The sequence below is a fragment of the Chlorocebus sabaeus genome, chromosome 2, assembly GCF_047675955.1.
Source record: "Chlorocebus sabaeus isolate Y175 chromosome 2, mChlSab1.0.hap1, whole genome shotgun sequence".
NCBI classification, from domain to species: domain Eukaryota; kingdom Metazoa; phylum Chordata; class Mammalia; order Primates; family Cercopithecidae; genus Chlorocebus; species Chlorocebus sabaeus.
In genome coordinates, this window is record NC_132905.1 from 13,494,933 (window position 1) to 13,515,481 (window position 20,549).

Sequence of the window (20,549 nt, forward strand, 5' to 3'; positions counted from 1 at the left end):
CCCTAAGCTCTTTCCCAGGGGTGTTTGCTGCTGGGATGGGACCCCACCTCCACCCTGCCGAGGTCAGCCCACCCAGCTCACTAACCTTTCCCTGGGGGCTCCCTTCCCATGGGTGCCAGGACCCCAGGGTTAAGATACTGGAGTGTCCCAGCTGAAAGCACCTTAGGAATCCCGGTTCACGCAGCAGATGTTCATGGAGCACCTACTCAGGCCCTGTCCTGGGCTTTATCAGAGGCCCTCACTTTCTTGTAGGGGTCTGTGATCAAGGCTGGGAAGGTCAGCTGTGCAGATTACCTGGCTAGGGGGCCATCCAGCCCAGCTGACGCTCTCCAAGCTGTGTGCCCCAGAGTGAGGCTGGTCCACTGAAGCACTATAGGGACCCCTGTGTGGTCTGGAAGGAGGGGTAGGGTCTGCAGACCCTGTAGCCAAGGGCAGCTTCAAGAGCAGGCAGCCTGCGCTCTGTACGGTAATTGAATGCTCTGCCGTTGTGCTCTAGAAAGTTTTCTTTGTGGGTCTCACTCTGTCGCCCAGGTTGTAGTGCAGTGGTGCAATTCACTGCAGCCTTGACCTTCTTGATTCAAGCGATCCTCCCACCCCAGTCTCTCAAATTTTTTTTTTTTTTTTCTTGAGATAGTTTCTCTCTGTTGCCCAGGCTGGGGTGCAATAGCGCAATCTTGGCTCACTGCAACCTCTGCCTCCCAGGTTCAAGTGATTCTCCTGCCTCAGCCCCCTGAGTAGCTGGAGGACTACACACCACCATGCGTGGCTAATTTTTGTATTTTTTTTTTCTTTTGAGACAGAGTCCTGCTCTGTTGCCCAGGCTGGAGTGCAGTGGCATGATCTCGGCTCACTACAACCTCCGCCTCCTGGGTTCAAGCAATTCTCCTGTCTCAGACTCCTGAGTAGCTGGGATTACAGGTGCACGCAGAGACAGGGTTCTACCATATTGGTCAGGCTGGTCTTGAACTCCTGACCTCAGGTGATCCACCTGCCTTGGCCTCCCAAAATGCTGGGATTATAGACATGAGCCACCACGCCTGGCCTAAATTTTGTATTTTTAGTAGAGACTAGGTTTCACCATGTTGGCCAGTCTGGTCTGGAACGCCTGACCTCAGGTGATCCACCCACCTCAGCCTCTCAAAGCGCTGGGATTACAGGTGTCAGCCACTGTGCCCGGCCCCAAGTAGAAATTCTTAATAAATTTTTTTTTTTTTTGAGACAGTCTTGCTCTGTCGCCCAGGCATGCAGTGGTGCAATCTAGGCTCACTGCAACCTCCACCTCCCAGGTTCAAGCGATTCTCCTGCCTCAGCCTCCTGAGTAGCTGGAACTACAGGCATGGGCCACCACACCGGCTAATTTTTTTTTTTTTTTTTTTTGAGACGGAGTCTCTCTGTCACCCAGGCTGGAGTGCAGTGGCCGGATCTCAGCTCACTGCAAGCTCCGCCTCCCGGGTTCACGCCATTCTCCTGCCTCAGCCTCCCGAGTAGCTGGGACTACAGGCGCCCGCCACCTCACCCGGCTAGTTTTTTGTATTTTTTAGTAGAGACAGGGTTTCACCGTGTTAGCCAGGATGGTCTTGATCTCCCGACCTCGTGATCCACCCGTCTCGGCCTCCCAAAGTGCTGGGATTACAAGCTTGAGCCACCGCGCCTGGCCAATTTTTTTTTTTTGAAACAGAGTTTTGCTTTTATTGCCCTGGCTGGAGTGCAATGGCGCAATCTCAGCCCTCTGCAACCTCCACTTCCCGGGTTCAAGTGATTCTCCTGCCTCAGCCTCCCGAGTAGCTGGGATCACAGGCATATGCCACCACACCCGGCTAATTTTGTATTTTTAGTAGAGACGGGGTTTCACCATGTTGGCCAGGCTGGTCTTGAACTCCTGACTTCAGGTGATCCACCCTCCTTGGCCTCCCAAAGTGCTGGGATTACAGGCATGAGCCATCGCACCCAGCCCAAAATTCTTAATAAATTTTGAATAAAGAGCCTTGCATTTTTATTTCGCACTAGACTCCACAAATTTCACAACTGGCCCTGCCTGCAGCTCTCCTCCTGCCAGGCCTGTGGGGGCCTCTGAATGTCCTGCATCCATGGGACATGTCCCCTCAGGCCCTAGAGGGGAGCTCTGCCCAGAGAGTGCCCCCACGGTGGGCCCCTGCCTCTTATTGGCCCCGTCCTGGATGCCTGGGATCAGCTCTTTGGGAGGAAGGAGGACAAAGGTGATCCATCGCCTTGATACCAGGGCTCGCTGGCTGTCAGCAAGGGTCCCATGGTGTCTAAGTCCTAGTATAGGAAAGACAGCCCTGATGGCTCTAAGTATCCCGGACCCCTCCTGTCCCCCACCTGATTGTCAGGGATTCCAGAGGATGCTGGGCCTGGGCTGGTTCAGAGGTCCCTGGGCAGCCCCCACCGGCCTCGGCCTCTGTGGCCCCCTTGTGTGAGGGCAAGGAAGAAGCTGCCCACGCCAACGGGGAAGCGGTGCATCTATTTTTAACTTCCTGCCTCCGTCGAGCTCCCTGGGGTCTTGGAGCCAGGGCTGGAGCATGATTGGGTTTCAGGCCCCACCTTCTGGCCTTGTTCCCCGGTAACCGGAGCAGGCGGAAGTGCAGCCACACTGTCCAGGCAGACAACCTGGCAGGAGGGCGGGGCTCTGTGTGGAGAGGATGGGCTGATGCCCCCTCTGTGCCCACCCCCACCTGGACCCCCACCCTGGCACCTCGAAACCCGTTTCACTATAGACAGGGCTTTTTATTCCACAGTCAGATGGCTCACTTGGGGAAGTAACCTGGTGGGGAAATTTTATACTAAGATGTGAATGATTGACATAATAAGGCCATTTCCCAAGAGCTGGACCTGGGGGGTGGGAGGATAGAGAGATAAGAGGATAAACAGAGAGGATGAAGGAGGAGAGGGCCAGGCCCTGATACTGTCCCATTCTGTCCCAGTTGACAGGCATGGCTGCCCTTCCCCCTTTCCTGCCCCTCCTCAGCCAGGTCTCCCTCCCCCAGGCGGTCAGGCAGGTACTCCCTGAGCCAGGAGCCACTGGGACATCCTCCTCAGCTTGGGAATTCCTCTGTTGGGATGGCTAAGGAGTGTGGGTGTGAAAACGAAATAACAGCCATGAATTTTCAAGGAGAGGAGGCTGGAGAAAGAGGCGGCTCATATCCAGCCCTGCCTGTGATGCTGTCAAGCACACAGACTCTGGAGCCAGAGGCAAGTGATACAAGTTCTGTCTCCTGGACTGTACCAGGGGGCCTGACCTCAAAAGCTGTCCGGAGGAATGGGTCCATACAGGTAAAGCACCAAGAGCAGGCCAGGCGGGCACGGTGGCTTACACCTGCAATCCCAGCATTTTGGGAGGCCAAGGCGGGCGGATCACTTGAGCTCAGGAATTCAAGACCAGCCTGGGCAACATGGTGAAACCCCATCTCCACCAAAAATACAAAAAATTAGCTGAGTGCAATGGTGCATGCCTGTGGTCACAGCTACTCGGGAGGCTGAGGTGAGAGGCTCACTTGAGCCCAGGAGGCGGAGGCTGCAGTGAGCCGAGATTACGCCACTGCATTCCAGCCTGGAAGACAGAGCAAGACCTCATCTCAGTTAAAAAAAAAAACAAAAGCGCTGAGAGCAGAGCTTGAACTTGGCAAGTGCCGAGTGCATGCCTGTCATCATCACCGAGTAGCCAACACCACCAGGCACCTGGGTAAATGGTTGGCTCATGTCCTTGTTGCGTGGAGTCTTCACCTGAAGCCTGTGTGGTCAGTCCTATAATTGCCCCGCCTGGAGGCTGAGGGCAGGTGCAGGACTTGAGCCCAGCCCTGTCTGCCTCCAGAGCCTGCACTTGCAACAGCCGAGTACCAAGGCCTCTGCCAACCACAACAGGCAGAAGGACTGCTGTAGCAACCTCACATGAGGGCTGGGGCCAGCGGGTTGCATGTGCCCGTCTGGAAGCTTATCTGGCATGCCAGGGGCTGTTTAATATTTACTGAGTCCTCCCAGACCTGGTGAAACATCCGGCCCCAGAGGCTCTCCCTGCCCCGGCTTCTGTGACACCTGGGCCAGGCATGTAGCCTGATTTGGCCATCTGGAGGCTGCACGCGCATCACCTTCCCCGGGTGGGCGGGCCCTCAGAGTGGCCACTGTGCCTGTTGAACCTCAGACAAGGAGCACAGGGCTCAGAGCTTTCCCAGGAGCAGGTGCATTCAGGTATGGCTGCAGCAGTGAGGGTATAAGGTCCCCAGGTGGATGGAAGCAGGGCTAGGCCAAGGGTGCACACCTGCTGGGGACTGGCGGTGGGAGGTGGGAGTGAGCGGGCTCCTGCAGCCCCACCTCCAAACTGCCTGCCCCACTGCCTGCTGCCTGCCTGCCGGGGTCTCTAACCTGTCAGAAACCCGCCTTTCCCCGAGGCTGCAGCCCTGACCGTCTCTGCCAGCCTTGAGATGGCAACCTTGCGGAGGGCCCGGTTCAAAAGGTGGGTGATGGGGCCCCAGGGAGGGCAAGGGGAAGAGGGAGCACAGCCCCTCTGGGCTTTGGAAAGCATCAATTAACATTAAATATATACAAATGGCCGGGTGCGGTGGCTAATGCCTGCAATCCCAGTACTTTGGGAGGCCAAGGCGGGCAGATCACCTGAGGTCAGGAGTTCAAGACCAGCCTGGCCAACAAGGTGAAACTTCGTCTCTACTTTAAAAAAAAAACAAAAATTACTGGGCGTGGTAGCACATGCCTCTAATCCCAGCTACTGGGGAGGCTGAGGCAGGAGAATCGCTTGAACCTGGGAGGCGGAGGTTGCAGTGAGCAGAGATCATGCCACTGCACTCCAGCCTGTTGACAGAGCGAAATTTCGTCTCAAAAAAAAAAAAAAAAAAAAAAAAAATATATATATATATATATTAAAAAAATACCTGTCTCCTAGGGTGGTTGTAGAAGTTGAGATATTTCTATAAAGCCCTTAGCGAGCTCCTGGCGGCTGCAGTTGCCCCAGTTACTTAAGCTCGTGTGTTCTCACTAAGCTCCCGGGGCCCTTGGGCTTGTGGTATCAGCTGTTCAGCGGCCCAGTAGCCCTGGCCTGAGCTTAGTTTCTCTGCTCTACAGACATTACTTGTCATTGTAAAGGTGTTGGAAGCTGGACTTTCTCTGGGAGCTGCCCTTCTGCTCCTCTCACACATCCTGGGTCTCCAAAGCTAGAGAGGCCCTGGGTCCAGGCCCTCTGCAGACTCCCACTTCTGCTTGGGTCAAACCTTGCTCCTTGCTGTCCACTCCCAGAGCACAACAGGTGCCCCTCTCCACCCTTGCTCCCTCTGTCCCCAGCTGGGAACACCCAGGGGTGCACTCGCTGTCCCACTCTGCCTGCAGGGGCCAGGATCTCTGTTCTCCAATCCCCTTGGGATACTATATTTTCCTCCATTCAGTTGAGCTTAATATTTACGAAGCACCTAATATTTTCTTTTTTTTTTTTTTTTTTTTTAGGCGGAGTTTCGCTCTTGCTGCCCAGGTTGGAGTGCGGTGGCATGATCTTGGCTCACTGCAACCTCTGCCTCCCAGGTTCAAGCGATTCTCCTGCCTCAGCCTCCCCAGTAGCTGGGATTACAGGTGTCCACCACCATGCCCAGCTAATTTTTTGTTTAGCAGAGACGGGGTTTCATCAGGTTGGCCAGGCTGGTCTCAAACTCCAGACCTCGGTTGATCCACCCGCCTTGGCCTCCCGAAGTGCTGGGATTACAGGTGTGAGCCACAGTACCCAGCCCGCACCTAATGTTTTCTAAGCTGTGAGCCAGGGGAAAGATACAGATAGGATGTGACGATTCTGACAATAGCTTGCATGTCAAAGGTCTCCTTTGTGCCATATTTTGGGCCTGGCATCTAATAGAATTCTCAGCACCACCCTCTGATATATTATGTGGTCCCATTTTACCGATGAAAAGACAGAGGCTTGGGTGGTGTGTTAGTGTAGAGATGAAGTTGTTTTGGTAAAAGGACCCCCAAAATGCAGGTGCTTACTTAAGATTGGTTATTCCTCTCTCTCTCTGCAGTCTGGAGCCAATGGGTGAATGAGGGCATGTGTGTGGCAGGCGGTCTGCTTCACAAGGCTGTTCAGGGTCTGTTCCTTCTCTTCTGTTGCTCAGTCAGCTTTTGGGGTGGGTTGAAACTGCTTCCAGCATACCCTTATTCCTGCCCCTGGGAAGAGGAGGAGTTGGAAGAGAAGGGCCAGTAGTCCCCTGTGAGAACTGATGCCGAGCCAGGCGCGGTGGCTCACACCTGTAATCCCAGTACTTTGGGAGGCCGAGGCAGGTGGATCATTTGAGGTCAGGAGTTCGAGACCAGCCTGGACAACATGGTGAAACCCCGTCTCTACTAAAAATACAAAAATTATCTAGGTGTGGTGGTGCATGCCTGTAATCTCAGCTACTTGGGAGGCTGAGGCAGGAGAATCGCTTGAACCCGGGAGGTGGAGGTTGCAGTGAGCCAAGATTGCACTATTGCGCTCTAGGCTGGGTGACAGCGAGTCTCCGTCTAAAAAAAAAAAAAAAAAAAGAACTGATGCCCAAGTTCGTTCTAAGAGTCATTTCTGCCATGTCTCTTTTGTGAGAATGTGGTCATTAAGTGATACCTGGTGCCAGGGCACCTGGCCGATGGCTTTAGAGGGCTAAGAGCGGACTTCAACTCATCTGTTGGTGAGCAAAGGCTTCATCAGCCAGCCTGGTCCTCAAGCCTCATGGATAAGTTATGGGATCCTGAGAAGGGGCTCAGATGCCAGGGAAACCAGCTCTGTGCTGTGATGAGGGTGCCCTGGCCTCGTACTCCTGTAATCAGTCTTGAGATGCTGCTACATCGCTAAAGGTTGGGGGACCCAGCCGTCACCACTGAAAGGCAGTTTTTAGGATCATCCAGTCCACACTCTCAACTCCAGCTGGCTTAAGCTAAAAAAGAGTCAGTTGGCTCATGTAACTGCAAAGCCCATGGGCAGGTTCAGCTTTAGACATAGCTGGATCCAGGAACTTACTGTCATAGAGATTTGGCCTGACTCTGTTTGTTCCTCTCTGTGTTGGCTCCAGTTTCCCTACATGGTGGCAAATGGAGGAGGCTGGAAGTCCCGGGTGTATGTTCCCCAGGTTAGCAATGCCAGGGGAAAAAACCCTTCTCCCTTCTGTGAATTCTGAACTCCTGGCTGGCTACTGGCCAGGTTTGATCCCCATATTTCTTGGCCTAGGGGAGCAGAATATGTTGACTAGCGCAGGCCTAGGATGTGGATTTGCGGAAGAATGCTCGTGTGCACGTGTGCATGTGCAATGTGTGTGTGCATGTTGATTGGTCAGGCTACCTTTCCCCCAAACCACAAGTATAAAAAGCAAAGCTGGGGAGGTTCCCCAGAGGAAAATTGAGGTGCTACTACTAGAGGGAGGGGATGGAAGCTGGGCAGGTAAAGCCAACAGATGCCTCCCCGTGGGTAAAGCACAGGACTATGACTTGGCCTCCTATACGGCTTTGCCTGCACAGGCAGAGCATGCTGATCAGAGAGCATTGGCATTTGGGCTGCTTGATTATATTTCTTGCTGTAAGTTCATTTCTGATCTCAGACTTTTATTACTTTTTTTTTTTTTTTTTGTCAAGCTGTTCTTTATTTCTGGGAGAGGGCAGGGGATGGGGCTTAGTCTTTCCTGGCAGTGGCTTTCCTCATGGCAGCCAGAACATTGTTCAGCTCCTTCCGCTTCCTCTTGGTACAGATGTGCATCCCCACCCTTTCCTTGATGAACTTGAGGGTCCGTTTGTCCTTGGACACCTTCAGTAACTCCATGGCGCCCTGCTTGTATGAGGCAAAGCCACACAGTTCTCAGATCATGTCCCACACAAACTCAGTGTATTTGGTCAGACGCCCGCTGTGGCGGCTGTGCCTGGGCTTGCTCATGCTCTTGGTCACCTTGTGGTCCTTGTTGAGGCCCATGGCCATAGGGTAGTGCAGAGCCAAGGCTGCTGCTCTCCAGTGGCAGCCATGGCAGAAGGGCTTTATTACTTTTAACCCTCAAACCCAGGCTCCTTATTTTTATTTATTTATTTTTTAAGACGGAGTTTCATTCTGCCACCCAGGTTGGAGTGCAGTGGTGCAATCTCGGCTCACTGAAACCTCCCGCCTCCCAGGTTCAAGCGATTCTTGTGCCTCAGCCTCTGGAGTAAGTGGGATTATAGGCACGTACCACCACACCTGGCTAATTTTTATATTTTTAGTAGAGACAGGGTTTCGCCACGTTGGCCAGACTGGTCTTGAACCCCTGATCTCAGGTGATCCACCTGCCTCAGCTTCCCAAAGTGCTGGGATTACAAGTGTGAGCCACCGTGCCCGGCCCCGGATCCTTATTATACAGATGAGAAAGCAGAGGCTCAGAGAGGCTCCATAACTTTCTGGAGACCACACTGCTTGGTGGTGATGGGGGTGGGACTGAGCTGGGTCTCCTGACTCCCTGTGGCTCTGGTCACTATTTCCAAAGTGCCTGCCCCTGGAGAGGGCTTTGTCAGGACCCTGCTCTGACTTCTCTTCCTCTCCACCCCTTCTCACAGAAAGTCCATCAACAGGAACTCCGTGAGATCGCGAATGCCTGCAAAATCCTCCAAGTTGTACGGCACGCTGCGAAAGGGGTCGGTCTGTGCAGACCCCAAGCCCCAGCAGGTGAAGAAGATCTTCGAAGCATTGAAAAGAGGCCTCAAGTAAGGCTGGGCTGTGTGCTGCTTCTAAGAAGTGCATTCTTCTACCTCGCCTCCTCTCTGTCTCTTCCTGGGGAAGCGTGGGTGGGTCTTGTCTACAAGAGGTGACAGGTTAAGTTCCTGGTCATTCATTTAGTCAACAAGTGTGTCACGGTGCAGCCATGTGCTCAGCCCGGTTCTTGGGCACTGGAAACCTGGCAGTGACTAAGGCAGGAGGACTCTGGTCTTGTGGAGCATGCAGTGCAGAGGAGCAGATTTGATGCAATCAATCAAGAAGCAATGCAATCAATCATGCAGTCCATCATGGAACTTCCACCTGTGCTGAGTGCAATGAAGAAGGGTAACAGAGAGACGGTGTGTCCAGGGCCTCAGCAGACAGGATGATCCTGGCAGTCACCGAGGAGGTGCTGACAGTGTCTGACACACAAACGGTCTGAAAAGGCGCCACCATGCTCACCTCTAGGGGACAAGCGTCGTAGGCAGAGGCAACAGCACGGGCAAAGGCCCCGCAGTGGGAGCCTGAACTGTGAGCTCACACACACAGGAGGTCAGGGCGGTGGGTGTCTGAGTGAAGGACAGACTTGCTCAGAGACCGACTGATGAGCTGGGCTGAGACCGGCACAGGAAGAATGAGTCACTCCACAAATTTTTTTTTGAGATGGAGTCTTGCTCTGTTGTCCAGGCTCAAGTGCAATGGTGCAATCTCGGCTCACGGCAGCCTCTGCCCCTGGGGATCAAGCAATTCTCCTGCCTCAGCCTCCCGACTAGCTGGGACTATAGGTGCATACCACCACACCGGGCTTATATATATATATATATATATATATATTTTTTTTTTTTTTTTTTTTTTTTCCTTTTTTTTTGAGATGGAGTTTCACTCTTGTTGTCCCGGATGGAGTGCAATGGTATGATCTCGGTTCACTGCAACCCCTGTCTCCCGGGTTCAAGCGTGAGCCACCACACCTGGCCTAGGCTCCTTATTTTACAGATGAGAAAGCAGAGGCCGAGAGTAGCTCTTGCCTCAGCCTACCGAGTAGCTGGATTACAGGCGCCTGCCACCATGCCTGGCTAATTTTTTGTATTTTTAGTAGAGATAGGGTTTTGCCATGTTGGCTAGGCTGGTCTCAAACTCCTGACCTCAGGTGATCTGTTCGTCTCAGCCTCCCAGAATGCTGGGATTACAGGCGTGAGCCACCGTGCCCAGCCAATATTTTGTATTTTTAGTAGAGACAGGGTTTCGCCATGTTGGCCAGGCTGGTCTTGAACTCCTGACTCAAGTGATCTGCCTGCCTTGGCCTCCAAAAGTGCTGGGATTATAGACATAAGCCACCATGCTCAGCCCACAAATATTTATTGAGGCTTACAGAGTACCAAGCCAGGGGACAGAAGTAACTAAATACACAAAATCCCTACCCACCGTGGAGCTGACTCCTGGTGGGAGAGACACAGACAATACACAATGCAGAAAAGAAAAGGACAGAGAATATCAGATAGTGTTAAGGGCCACAGAGGAAAACAGGCCAGGGTAAGAAGGCGGAGGCAGGGAGGGTTCATTTTAAATTGGGCAGTTGGAAGGGAAGGCCTTGCTGAGAAGGTGACATTGGAGCACATGCCTGAAGGGGTGGAGTGAGCCATGCAGATAATGGGAAAAGAACATTCCAGGCCAGGCTAGCCACATACACAAAAGCCCTGGGGCGCAGCAAGGAGGCCAGCGTGGTTAGAGCCAAAGGAAAGAGGATGAGGTCACCGGGCAATGGGGACCAGATGACAGGGGGCCTTGTGGGCCAAAAAGTGGTTTCCCAGAGTGATTTTCCCCAGATACAGTGGTACTTAGACCCTAAATTCTCTCCTACCTACATCTTTTTTTTTTTTTTTTTGAGACAGAGTCTCACTCTGTCACCCAGACTGGAGTGCGGTGGCACGATCTCAGCTCACCGCAACCTCCGCCTCCTGGGTTCAAGCTATTCTCATGCCTCAGTCTTCCAAGGAGCTGGGACTACAGGCATCTGCCACCACAGCTGGCTAATTTTTTTTGTATTTTAAGTAGAATGGTGTTTCACCATATTGGCCAGGATAGTCTTGAACTTCTGACCTTGTGATCCACCTGTCTCAGCTTCCCAAAGTGCTGGGATTACAGGCTTGAGCTACCACGCCCAGCCCCTACATCTCTTATTTATAGACGGGGCACCCGAAAGAGGAACCAGAGTCAATTAAAAGTTGAAACCAGGCCAGGTGCGGTGGACCTATAATCCTAGCACTTTGGGAGGCGAAGGCAGCTGGATCACAAGTTCAGGAGTTTGAGACCAGCATGACCAACATGGTAAAACCCCGTCTCTACTAAAAATACAAAATTAGCTGGGCATGATGGGGCATGTCAGTCATCCCAGCTACTCAGGAGGCTGAGGCAGGAGAATCACTTGAACCTGGGAGGTGGGGGTTGTGGTGAGCCAAGATCGCACCATTGTACTCCAGCCTAGGCAACAGAGCAAGACTCAAAAAAAAAAAAAAAAAAAAAAAAGTGAAACCACCTTAGAATGAAATGGTTTTCAAAATATACATCCTTGGTCGGGCACAGTGGTGGCCACCCTGTAATCCCAGGACTTTGGGAGGCTGAGGCAGGTGGATTCCTTGAGCCTAGAAGTTCGAGACCAGCATGGCAATATGGCAAAGCCCTGTAGGAGTGGAGGTTGCAGCGAGCTGGGATTGTGCAGAGTTGGAGCTGGGATGTGCATGGAGGGTAAAGCATGTTTCTGAAGGGCAGATTCTGTGTCCTTTAAGGACCACATGTTTGAGACTTGTCTGGGGCCAAGGCAGCTGCTTCTTCTCAGAGAGCTCAGCACCTCAGTGAGTAGCAGCCTGGCAGAAGCTCTCTTTTCCACATTTGAGGTGGTGTCAGTAGAGCCCAGAGAGGGTGAGTGACCTTCGTGGGGTGACTCAGCTGTGCTCTGCCCCCCCAGATCTAGACCCCTCCTCTTTTTTTTTTTTTTTTTTTTGGAACGGAGTCGCTCTGTTGCCTGGGTGGGGTGCAATGGCGCCATCTCGGCTCACTGCAACCTTTGCCTCCAGGGTTCAAGCAGTTTTCCTGCCTCAGCCTCCTGAGTAGCTGGGACTACAGGTGTGTGCCACCACACCCAGCTAATTTTTTTGTATTTTTAGTAGAGATGGGGTTTCACCGTGTTAGCCAGGATGATCTCGATCTCCTGACTTTGTGGTCACCCACCTCAGCCTCCCAAAGTGCTGGGATTACAGGCGTGAGCCACCGCGCCCGGCCTAGACCCTTGACCTTGAGGGAGGTGGGTCATGATGACCTCCCCATGAGCTGGGCCCCTGCTTGGGAGGGGGTGAAGATTTTGGGCTCTGAAGGCCACTGTGTGGTTTCAGACCTGGGTCAGCCTCTTCTCTGCTGTGTGACCAGGGCTCGGGTACTTGCTGCCTTTGAGGGTTGGTTTGTCTGTCTTTAAAATACATATACTAGGCTGGGCGCAGTAGCTCATGCTAGTAATCTCAGCCCTTTTGGAAGCCAAGGCAGATGGATCATCTGAGGTCAAGGAGTTCGAGACCAGCCTGGCCAACATGGTGAAACCCCGTCTCTACTAAAAATACAAAAATCAGCCAGGTGTGGTGGCACACACCCATAGTCTCAGCTGCTCAAGAGACTGAGATACAAGAATCACTTGAACCCAGGAGGTAGAAGTTGCAGTGAGCTGTGATCACACCACTGCACTCCAGCCTGGGCAAGAGAGGGAGACTTTGCCTCAAATAAACAAACAAACAAACAATAAATAAATAAATAAAATGCACATAATAACAGTAGGACCTACTTGTGGGCCTGGTGGGGGAATTAACTAGGAACTTCCCCGTAACCAATTTTGCACAGTGCTGGGCACACAGCCCCCAGTGTGAGGGGGCTGGGCTTCCTACCTGCCTCTGAGCCCCGCTGAGCCCCGTGTCTGCTCTCCACACGGGGACACTGTCCATTTGGCCTGTTTCCTTTCCCTTTCTTGTTCCTCTTCCATTTGAAACTCTTCCTCGCTCTCCTTGCAGGGAGTATCTGTGCGTGCAGCAGGCTGAGCTGGACCACCTGTCTGGACGCCACAAGGACACCAGGAGGAATTCCAGGCTGGTGAGGCCCCTCCCTGCCTGCTTCCCACCCAGATAGCCTCGGCCAGGAGTAAAAGATGAACCTGCGTTCCCCCTAGCCTATGTCACGGTGTGACTCTGTCTCAGAATTAGAGATTTATGGAATAGCCTCTTTATGTTGTGCTAACTTCACTTTGGCACATACAGCAGTTCACACGTTTTAGGCCCACGTCACACTCTCTCTCGGTTCTAGAAGTAACGCTAAGGTGGGCAGTGTATAGAGCTGCATTTCTTTTAGGTGGTCCTACTTTATAGACCTTGGCCATCAGGTGACCTGGACTTGAGATGGCTTCTGTAATGCCAGGAAAGTGGGTCAGGTGTCACATCTCGGGTATGTCACAGTGGCCCCTGCTGCTGTCCTTGATGAAGCCTGTGTGTTCCTTCAGTGTGCAGCTGACAGGCAGCGCTTCCTGCCATCATCAGGGGAGCGTCTTTTTTTTTTTTTTTTGAGACAGGATTTCCCTTTGTTGCCCAGGCTGGAGTCCAGTGGCACAATCCCGGCTCACTGCAACCTCCACCTCCTGAGCTCAAGCGTTCCTTTTACCTCAGCCTCCCAAGTAACTGAGACTACAGGCGTGCACCACCATGCCCGGCCAATTTTTAACATGTTTTTTTAGATACAGGGTCTTATCATGTTGCCTAGGCTGGTCTTGAACTCCTGGGCTCCAGCAGTCCTCCCGTGTCCAGCCAAGGCAATGTCTTTGAGGCTGGCCCTGGGCCCTGTGTTGCTCAAGGCTCACCTGCTTTGGTTTTTGCCTTTCCCTTAGCAGAGACAGACTTAGCAACACACACATGAACACACACACACACTCACACTCACAAATAGCATACCTCATTAAAATTTTTTTTTTTTTTTTTTTTGAGACGGAGTCTCACTCTGTTGCCCAGGCTGGAGTGCAGTGGCGCGATATCAGCTCACTGCAACCTCTGCCTCCCAGGTTCAAGCGATTCTCCTGCCTCAGCCTCCTGAGTAGCTGGGATTACAGGCACCCACCACCACACCCAGCTGTTTTTTCACATTTTTAGTAGAGACAAGGTTTCACCATGTTGGTCAGGCTGGTCTCAAACTCCTGACCTCAGGTGATTTGCCTGCCTCGGCCTCCCAAAGTGCTGGGATTACAGGCATGAGCCACTGTGCCCGGCCTCCCATTTTGGTTTTTCAGACAAATCACAAGTTTGTTTAGGTATAAGTATATCCCATGTAATCTCTGGGACATACTTATGCGAAAATAATTGTTCCTTGTTTATTGGAAATTTTAATTTTAATTAGGTGTCCTGTATTTTATCTGGTGACATGGCTAGGATCCCACTGCTCAGGGACTTCATCCTTCCAGCGGGAGGATCTTCCTTTTATCTGGGAAGTCTCCGCTGCTGCCTTGCGAAAACCCCACATGTCCTTAATGAACTAGATTTGGAAACAAAAGCAAGGAGGCCTTACTGCTGTGGGATTCTCCTCCCAGCCAGTGTTTCCCAGAATCCCTCCTCCAAAGCACCAACGTGCAGAGCAGGCCACTAGATTGACTGAGGGACTGGGAAATCGAGGAGGGGAGATGAGTTTTTCTACTAAAATAGCATCCAGCGGCTCAGTGCAGTGGCTCACGCCGGTAATCTCAGCACTTTGGGAGGCCAAGGCGGGTGGATCACTTGAGATCAGGAGTTTGAAGCCAGCCTGGCCAACATGATGAAATCCCATCTGTACTAAAAATACAAAAATTAGCCAGGCATGGTGGTGGGCAGCTGTAGTCGCAGCTACGCGGGAGGCTGAAGCAGGAGAATAGCTTGAACCCAGGAGGCGGAGGATGCAGTGAGGTGAGATCACACCACTGCACACCAGCCTGGATGATAGAGCCAGACTCTGTTTCAATGAATGAATGAATGAATGAATGAATGAATGAATGAATGAATGAAATAAGCAAGCCAGCAAGCGGCTTTCTCTGTATCCTGGCTCCAGCAGAGAGGGTCTTGGAGTGGGCAGGGTGGGAGAGGTAAGGGCCCAGCCTCATGCGTGTGCCAGGGACTTGGGGAGGGAAAGGTCTGCCAAGCTTAGCATGCCTCACCCTTGGTGGGCAGTTGGGTGGGTGACCAGCAGCAGATGGTGGTGGGAGGTGCTGCCAAGATCTCATCCAGCTCCAGCACCCGCCCCTCTTCTCACGCGGGTATAGCAAGTCTCACCCCGTGGACTTCCTTTCCCATTCTTTCCTTTCTAGAAGTAACTCTAAAGTAGGCAGGAGTATAAATACATGTATGTTTTAGCTGCTGCCATGTCATAGATGGGCACACTGAGGCCAGGGCACAGTGACCGCACTGGAGCCACACAGCAAGATGCCTATGTTGGGTCCTGCTCCTATGACACTGCTGGTTCTCATTTAAAAAAGATGTTGGCTTTTGAGACGTTGCTGGGTAGTCACTCTTCTTTTCAAAGGCTTGGGATCTTTCCTCTTTGTTTATTTCTTTTTTTTTTTTTTTCCGGAATGGAGTCTCGCTCTGTCACCCAGCCTAGAGTGCAGCGTCAAGATCTCGGTTCACTGCAACTTCTGTCTCCCAGGCTCAAGTGATTCTCCTGCCTCAGCCTCCCGAGTAGCTAGGATTACAGGCACACACAATCATGCCAGGATAATTTTTGTATTTTTTATTTAGTAGAGAGGGGGTTTCACCATGTTGGACAGACTGGTCTCGAACTCCTGACCTCAGGTGATCCACTCACCTTGGCCTCCCAAAATGCTAGGATTATAGGCATGAGGCACCACGCCAGTCCTATTTATTTCTTAAATGAAGTTTTAATTGTTTCTTAATTTTAAAAAGATTTTATTTATTCATTCATTCATTCATTCATTCATTCATTCATTTATTCTTAAAGAGATAAGGTCTTACTCTGTCACCCAGGCTGAAGTGCAGTGGTACGATCATAGCTCTCCATCACCTTGAACTCCTGGGCTCAAGCAATCCTCCTACCTCAGCCTCTCGAGTAGCTGGGACTACAGGTGTGTGCCACCATGCCCAGATAATTTTTAAATTTTTTGTAGAGATGGGGTATTGCTATGTTGCCCAGCCTGGTCTTGAATTCCTGGGCTCAAGTGATCTTCCTGCCTTGGCCTCCCAAAGTGCTAGGATTACAGGTGTGAGCCACTTCACCTGGCTTAAATGGAATTTTTATTTCTTTATCGTATACGTACAATTTCACATAAATACATACATGGGACTTTTTGGGGTTGAATCCTTTCTCTCTCGATTGATGCCCTCCTCCATTCAATCTTCTGTGTCCCACCCTGTTTAACCCTTGAGAACAATCTTGTATTGATCTTTCCATATTTTTCTCTCTGGTCACATAATCATGTAAATGTGTTTAGCAGTTGTGAGTTAATAATTGTCTTACAAAAATGAAATGTCAATTTACATACTCTCCTACAGCTTACTTTTTCTTCCTGGTGGATCTCCAACCTCATGGTAACCCCTCTAGGTTCAGACATAGTGACTGTAATCTCCACTCCAGTGAAAATTAGAGTCACTATATTTTAAAATTAGAGTCACTAAAAAAACAAGAGTTTTTTAAACATTTGTTTAAAGAAAAGTTTCTTGGTCACACTTGTTCATGTACATATTGTCTGTGGCTGCTTTCCCGCTATGATGGCAGAGTTGCTTAGTTAGGACAGAACTTTGACCCTGATGAATTTAACCCCACCGGCAGGTACAGCACTTCACATGCCTTAGGCCCACTTCACATTCTCTTTCTTGGTTCTAGAAGTAACTCTAAGGTAGGCAAAGATGTGTATGTTTTAGATGGTCCTACTTTTTTTTTTTTTTTTTGAGATTGAGTCTCGCTCTGTTGCCCAGGCTGGAGTACAGTGGCGCGATCTTGGATCACTGCAACCTCCACCTCTGAGGTTCAAGTGATTCTCCTGCCTCAAGTCTGGCAAGTAGCTGGGATTACAGGCATGCACCACCATGCCCAGCTAGTTTTTATATTTTTAGTAGATATAGGGTTTCGCCATGTTGGCCAGGCTGGTCTCGAACGCCTGACCTCAAGTGATCTGACCACCTCAGCCTCCCAAAGTGCTGGGATTACAGGCGTGAGTCACTGCGCCTGACCAGGATGGTTCTAATTTATAGATCTTGGCATGGGGTGCCCTGGCCTGCCAAGCCTGACATATTTACTATCTGGCTCTTTATAAACCTATGGAAAGGTTTGCCTGCCCTGATGATATATTATTTGTCTTGGTCGCACCCTGGTCTCTGGAATGGATAGACTTAGGAATTCACCATTAAGGCTTGAACTTCTGTGCCATGTGCCCCTCCCGCTTCCATCCCCCTCACATTCTTTTGGTCATGGCTGAGGCCATCCCTTCAATCCCAGTGGTTCCCATTTTGTCAAGGGCCTGCTGTGTCCTTTTTTCTCCCTATGAGGCAGGCGCTTCTCCCACCCTGCTTTACATAGCAGGAAATGAGGCCCAGAGAGGTTGAATGACTTGCCTGGGACACACAGCTGGGAAATAGAAGAGCCAGACCTAGAACTGCCTCATCCAACGTGCATGTGTTTAATCAGTGCTGTCCTTGGCGTGGACAGCAGCCTGCCATTGGTAGAGGAAGGAGTGGGGGTGGCTGTAGACATGGCTTTCTGTCCTCTGACTCTGAGCTCAGGCACTGCCAGCATAAAGCCTCATAGGCCTTGGAGGAACATGTGGGACTCTGACAGCTTCTTCCGCCTTCCTTTCCTCCCCCGCAGGCTTTCTATTACGACCTGGACAAGGTGAGTCTGCATATGGTGAGTGAGGTGGGCGGGGCCCTGCTGGATGAGAATGACTGCGCCTCATTGCATCCTCCTGGCTGCCCGATGGGCAGAATACCTGGGTTTCCTCCCCATTTTAGGAATGGGAAGGCTGAGGCTCTGCGATGAGCCTTCCTCAGGGATGGTGAGGGCCCGGCCCAGCACTGAACCCCATTCTCTGAGTTAGGACCTGCAGGAGGGTGGCAGGGGCAAGCAGGGCCGGCGGGTGGCCCGGGCGACTTGGCAAACATCTTCCCTTTTTCCGGGAGAAGCAAACGCGCTGTGTGGAAAGGCACATTCGGAAGATGGAGTTTCACATCAGCAAGGTCAGCCGGCTCGTGGGTGTTGCAGGGTGGGGCAGGGCAGTGCCAGCTTGCTAGGCCTCAGCTAGGTTAGCAGGAGCTGGGGAGGTGCCCTCAGAACAGGGGTCAGGGCCTTGGGGTATGGGGCAGCTGCAGGAGGCTAAGGATAAGCAGGGGCCTTGGGACAGTTGAGGGACGGCAGGGGCTCAGCCCCGAGGTGGGACTCTCTGAGGACAGCGTGGGCTCTTTCTTCAGTTTATGCAGAAAGACTTCATGCTCAGTCTTAGATGGCTGGGAAGGTTGAACCCTCCCAGCCCATTGTACAGATGGAAAAGCAGAGGTCCAGAGAGGAACATGGGTTGGCCCAAAGTCGCACAGCAGATCCTTAAGCTTTAGAGTCTGCAGTTTCATGATCTTGCTTTACTCCCCGCACTGCCCAGTGGGTGGCAGGCTATCACAAACTCACCTCCCGTTTCACTGTTGAAAAACCAGGCAGAGGAGAAGGGACAGATTCCCTTGTCCCTTTCACTCATTTTTGCTGTGCACACTGTGTGCCAGTTGCTGCCAATAGCTGGGTATGCAGCAGGCGAGGCAGGGGTGGCAGGTGAAGCAGGTGAGGCGGGTGAGGCGGGGTGGCGGGTGAGGCGGGTGAAGCGGGTGAGGCGGGTGAGGCGGGTGAGGCGGGTGAAGCGGGTGAGGCGGGTGAGGCGGGTGAAGCAGGGGTGGCGGGTGAGGCGGGTGAAGCAGGTGAGGCGGGTGAAGCAGGTGAAGCGGGTGAAGCAGGTGAGGCGGGTGAGGCGGGTGAGGCGGGTGAAGCAGGTGAGGCGGGTGAAGCAGGTGAGGCAGGTGAGGCAGGTGAGGCGGGTGAAGCAGGTGAGGCAGGTGAGGCGGGTGAAGCAGGTGAGGCGGGTGAGGCAGGTGAGGCGGGTGAAGCAGGGGTGGCGGGTGAAGCAGGTGAGGCAGGTGAGGCGGGTGAAGCAGGGGTGGCGGGTGAAGCAGGTGAGGCAGGGGAGGCGGGTGAAGCAGGTGAGGCAGGTGAGGCGGGTGAAGCAGGGGTGGCGGGTGAGGCAGGTGAGGCAGGTGAGGCGGGTGAAGCAGGTGAGGCAGGTGAGGCGGGTGAAGCAGGTGAGGCGGGTGAGGCAGGTGAGGCGGGTGAAGCAGGGGTGGCGGGTGAAGCAGGTGAGGCGGGTGAGGCGGGTGAAGCAGGGGTGGCGGGTGAAGCAGGGGAGGCGGGTGAAGCGGGTGAAGCAGGGGTGGCGGGTGAAGCAGGGGTGGCGGGTGAAGCAGGGGAGGCGGGTGAGGTGGGTGAAGCAGGGGTGGCGGGTGAAGCAGGGGAGGCGGGTGAGGCGGGTGAAGCAGGGGTGGCGGGTGAAGCAGGGGAGGCGGGTGAAGCAGGGGTGGCGGGTGAAGCAGGTGAGGCGGGTGAAGCAGGGGTGGCGGGTGAAGCAGGGGTGGCGGGTGAGGCGGGTGAGGCAGGGGAGGCGGGGGAGGCGGGTGAGGCGGGGGTGGTGGGTGAGACGGGGGTGGCGGGGGTGGCGGGGGTGGCAGGGGAGGCGGGTGAGGCAGGGGTGGCGGGTGAGGCAGGGGAGGCGGGTGAGGCAGGGGAGGCGGGTGAGGCGGGTGAGGCAGATGTGGTCCCTGCCTATGGGGGTTCACGTCCTACTGGGGCCAGGGGTGAGTGCTTTGAATGGGACTGGAAAGGTAGTGACTGCGCCATGGGCTGGGCTAGTGGGGTACTTAGCTCAGGGAGGGCCTCTCCCAGAGGGGAGAAGTCGACAGGCAGGTGTGGGGCCGCCCCTCCGCGTGGGCAGCGCCACCAGCCCGTGTGCCCACCACAGGTGGACGAGCTGTACGAGGACTACTGCATCCAGTGCCGCCTGCGCGACGGTGCCTCCAGCATGCAGCGGGCCTTCGCCAGGTGCCCCCCGAGCCGCGCGGCCCGAGAGAGCCTGCAGGAGCTGGGCCGCAGCCTGCACGAGTGCGCCGAGGTGGGCCGGGCCAAGCTGGGCCGGGCAGCAGGGGCAGTGTGGAGCTGGGTCAGGCAGTGGGGACATGGAGAGCTGGGCCTCTGTCTGGCTGCAGGGATGGTTAGAGGCCCCCGTGGCCTAGCCCCAGGCAGCCTCCTGAGCCAACTCTGGGGCTTTGCAGGACATGTGGCTCATCGAGGGGGCCCTGGAGGTTCACCTGGGCGAGTTCCACATCCGGATGAAAGGTAACAGGGCTGAGAGGGGTTGGGCGGAGGCCTTTCTGGAGGCCCTGAGACTTCTGCTGAGGGGCGCGGGAATTGGCTAGAATCCCAGGGGTCTGAACCCAGCTCTGGCTTTTGCATCCATGTGACATGTGACCTCTGGCAAGTCCCACCCCTCTCTGAGCCTGGTGTGAGGGCCCAGCACCCTCCTGCCCATTATCCATCGTGATGGTTTTCCCCTCCCCCCATCCTCACCCCACTGAAACTGAAAACCTATACTCGGGGGACCCCCAGCGAGGACGTGTGGTCCCAAGTTAGGGACAGTGGAAGGCAGAGGGGAGACTGGCCATGTCTGTGTTCCAGGCTTGGTGGGCTACGCACGCCTCTGTCCCGGAGACCACTATGAGGTACGGCCACCCTCCGGGGTCAATCCTCAGGGCTCCCCGCCAGGTCTTTGGGGGAC

At 53.5% G+C, this 20,549-nt stretch overlaps 1 protein-coding gene and 1 pseudogene across 6 annotated transcripts in view; one reads left to right on the forward strand and one right to left on the reverse strand.

Annotated features, from left to right (window-relative positions):
- The window catches only part of RIPOR3 (RIPOR family member 3), a 104,411-nt gene that overhangs the window by 61,037 nt on the left and 22,825 nt on the right, over positions 1 to 20,549 (forward strand). For 4 of the 6 annotated variants that reach the window (XR_012089107.1, XM_073005869.1, XM_073005870.1 and 1 more), the window contains 7 exons: positions 8,551 to 8,697; positions 12,739 to 12,817; positions 17,555 to 17,578; positions 17,869 to 17,922; positions 19,737 to 19,886; positions 20,047 to 20,110; positions 20,450 to 20,493. Coding sequence is in view for 5 of the 6 variants with exons in the window: in XM_073005869.1 (XP_072861970.1) it covers positions 8,551 to 8,697; positions 12,739 to 12,817; positions 17,555 to 17,578; positions 17,869 to 17,922; positions 19,737 to 19,886; positions 20,047 to 20,110; positions 20,450 to 20,493 (562 nt within the window). In the remaining variant the exon portion in view is untranslated. Of the gene's footprint in view, positions 1 to 2,728; positions 4,204 to 4,237; positions 4,469 to 8,550; positions 8,698 to 12,738; positions 12,818 to 17,554; positions 17,579 to 17,868; positions 17,923 to 19,736; positions 19,887 to 20,046; positions 20,111 to 20,449; positions 20,494 to 20,549 lie in introns of those variants that run through there. The other 2 variants (XM_073005872.1, XM_073005871.1) reach the window with 2 other exon arrangements.
- LOC119620728 (large ribosomal subunit protein eL36-like) lies at positions 5,621 to 8,011 on the reverse strand (annotated as a pseudogene).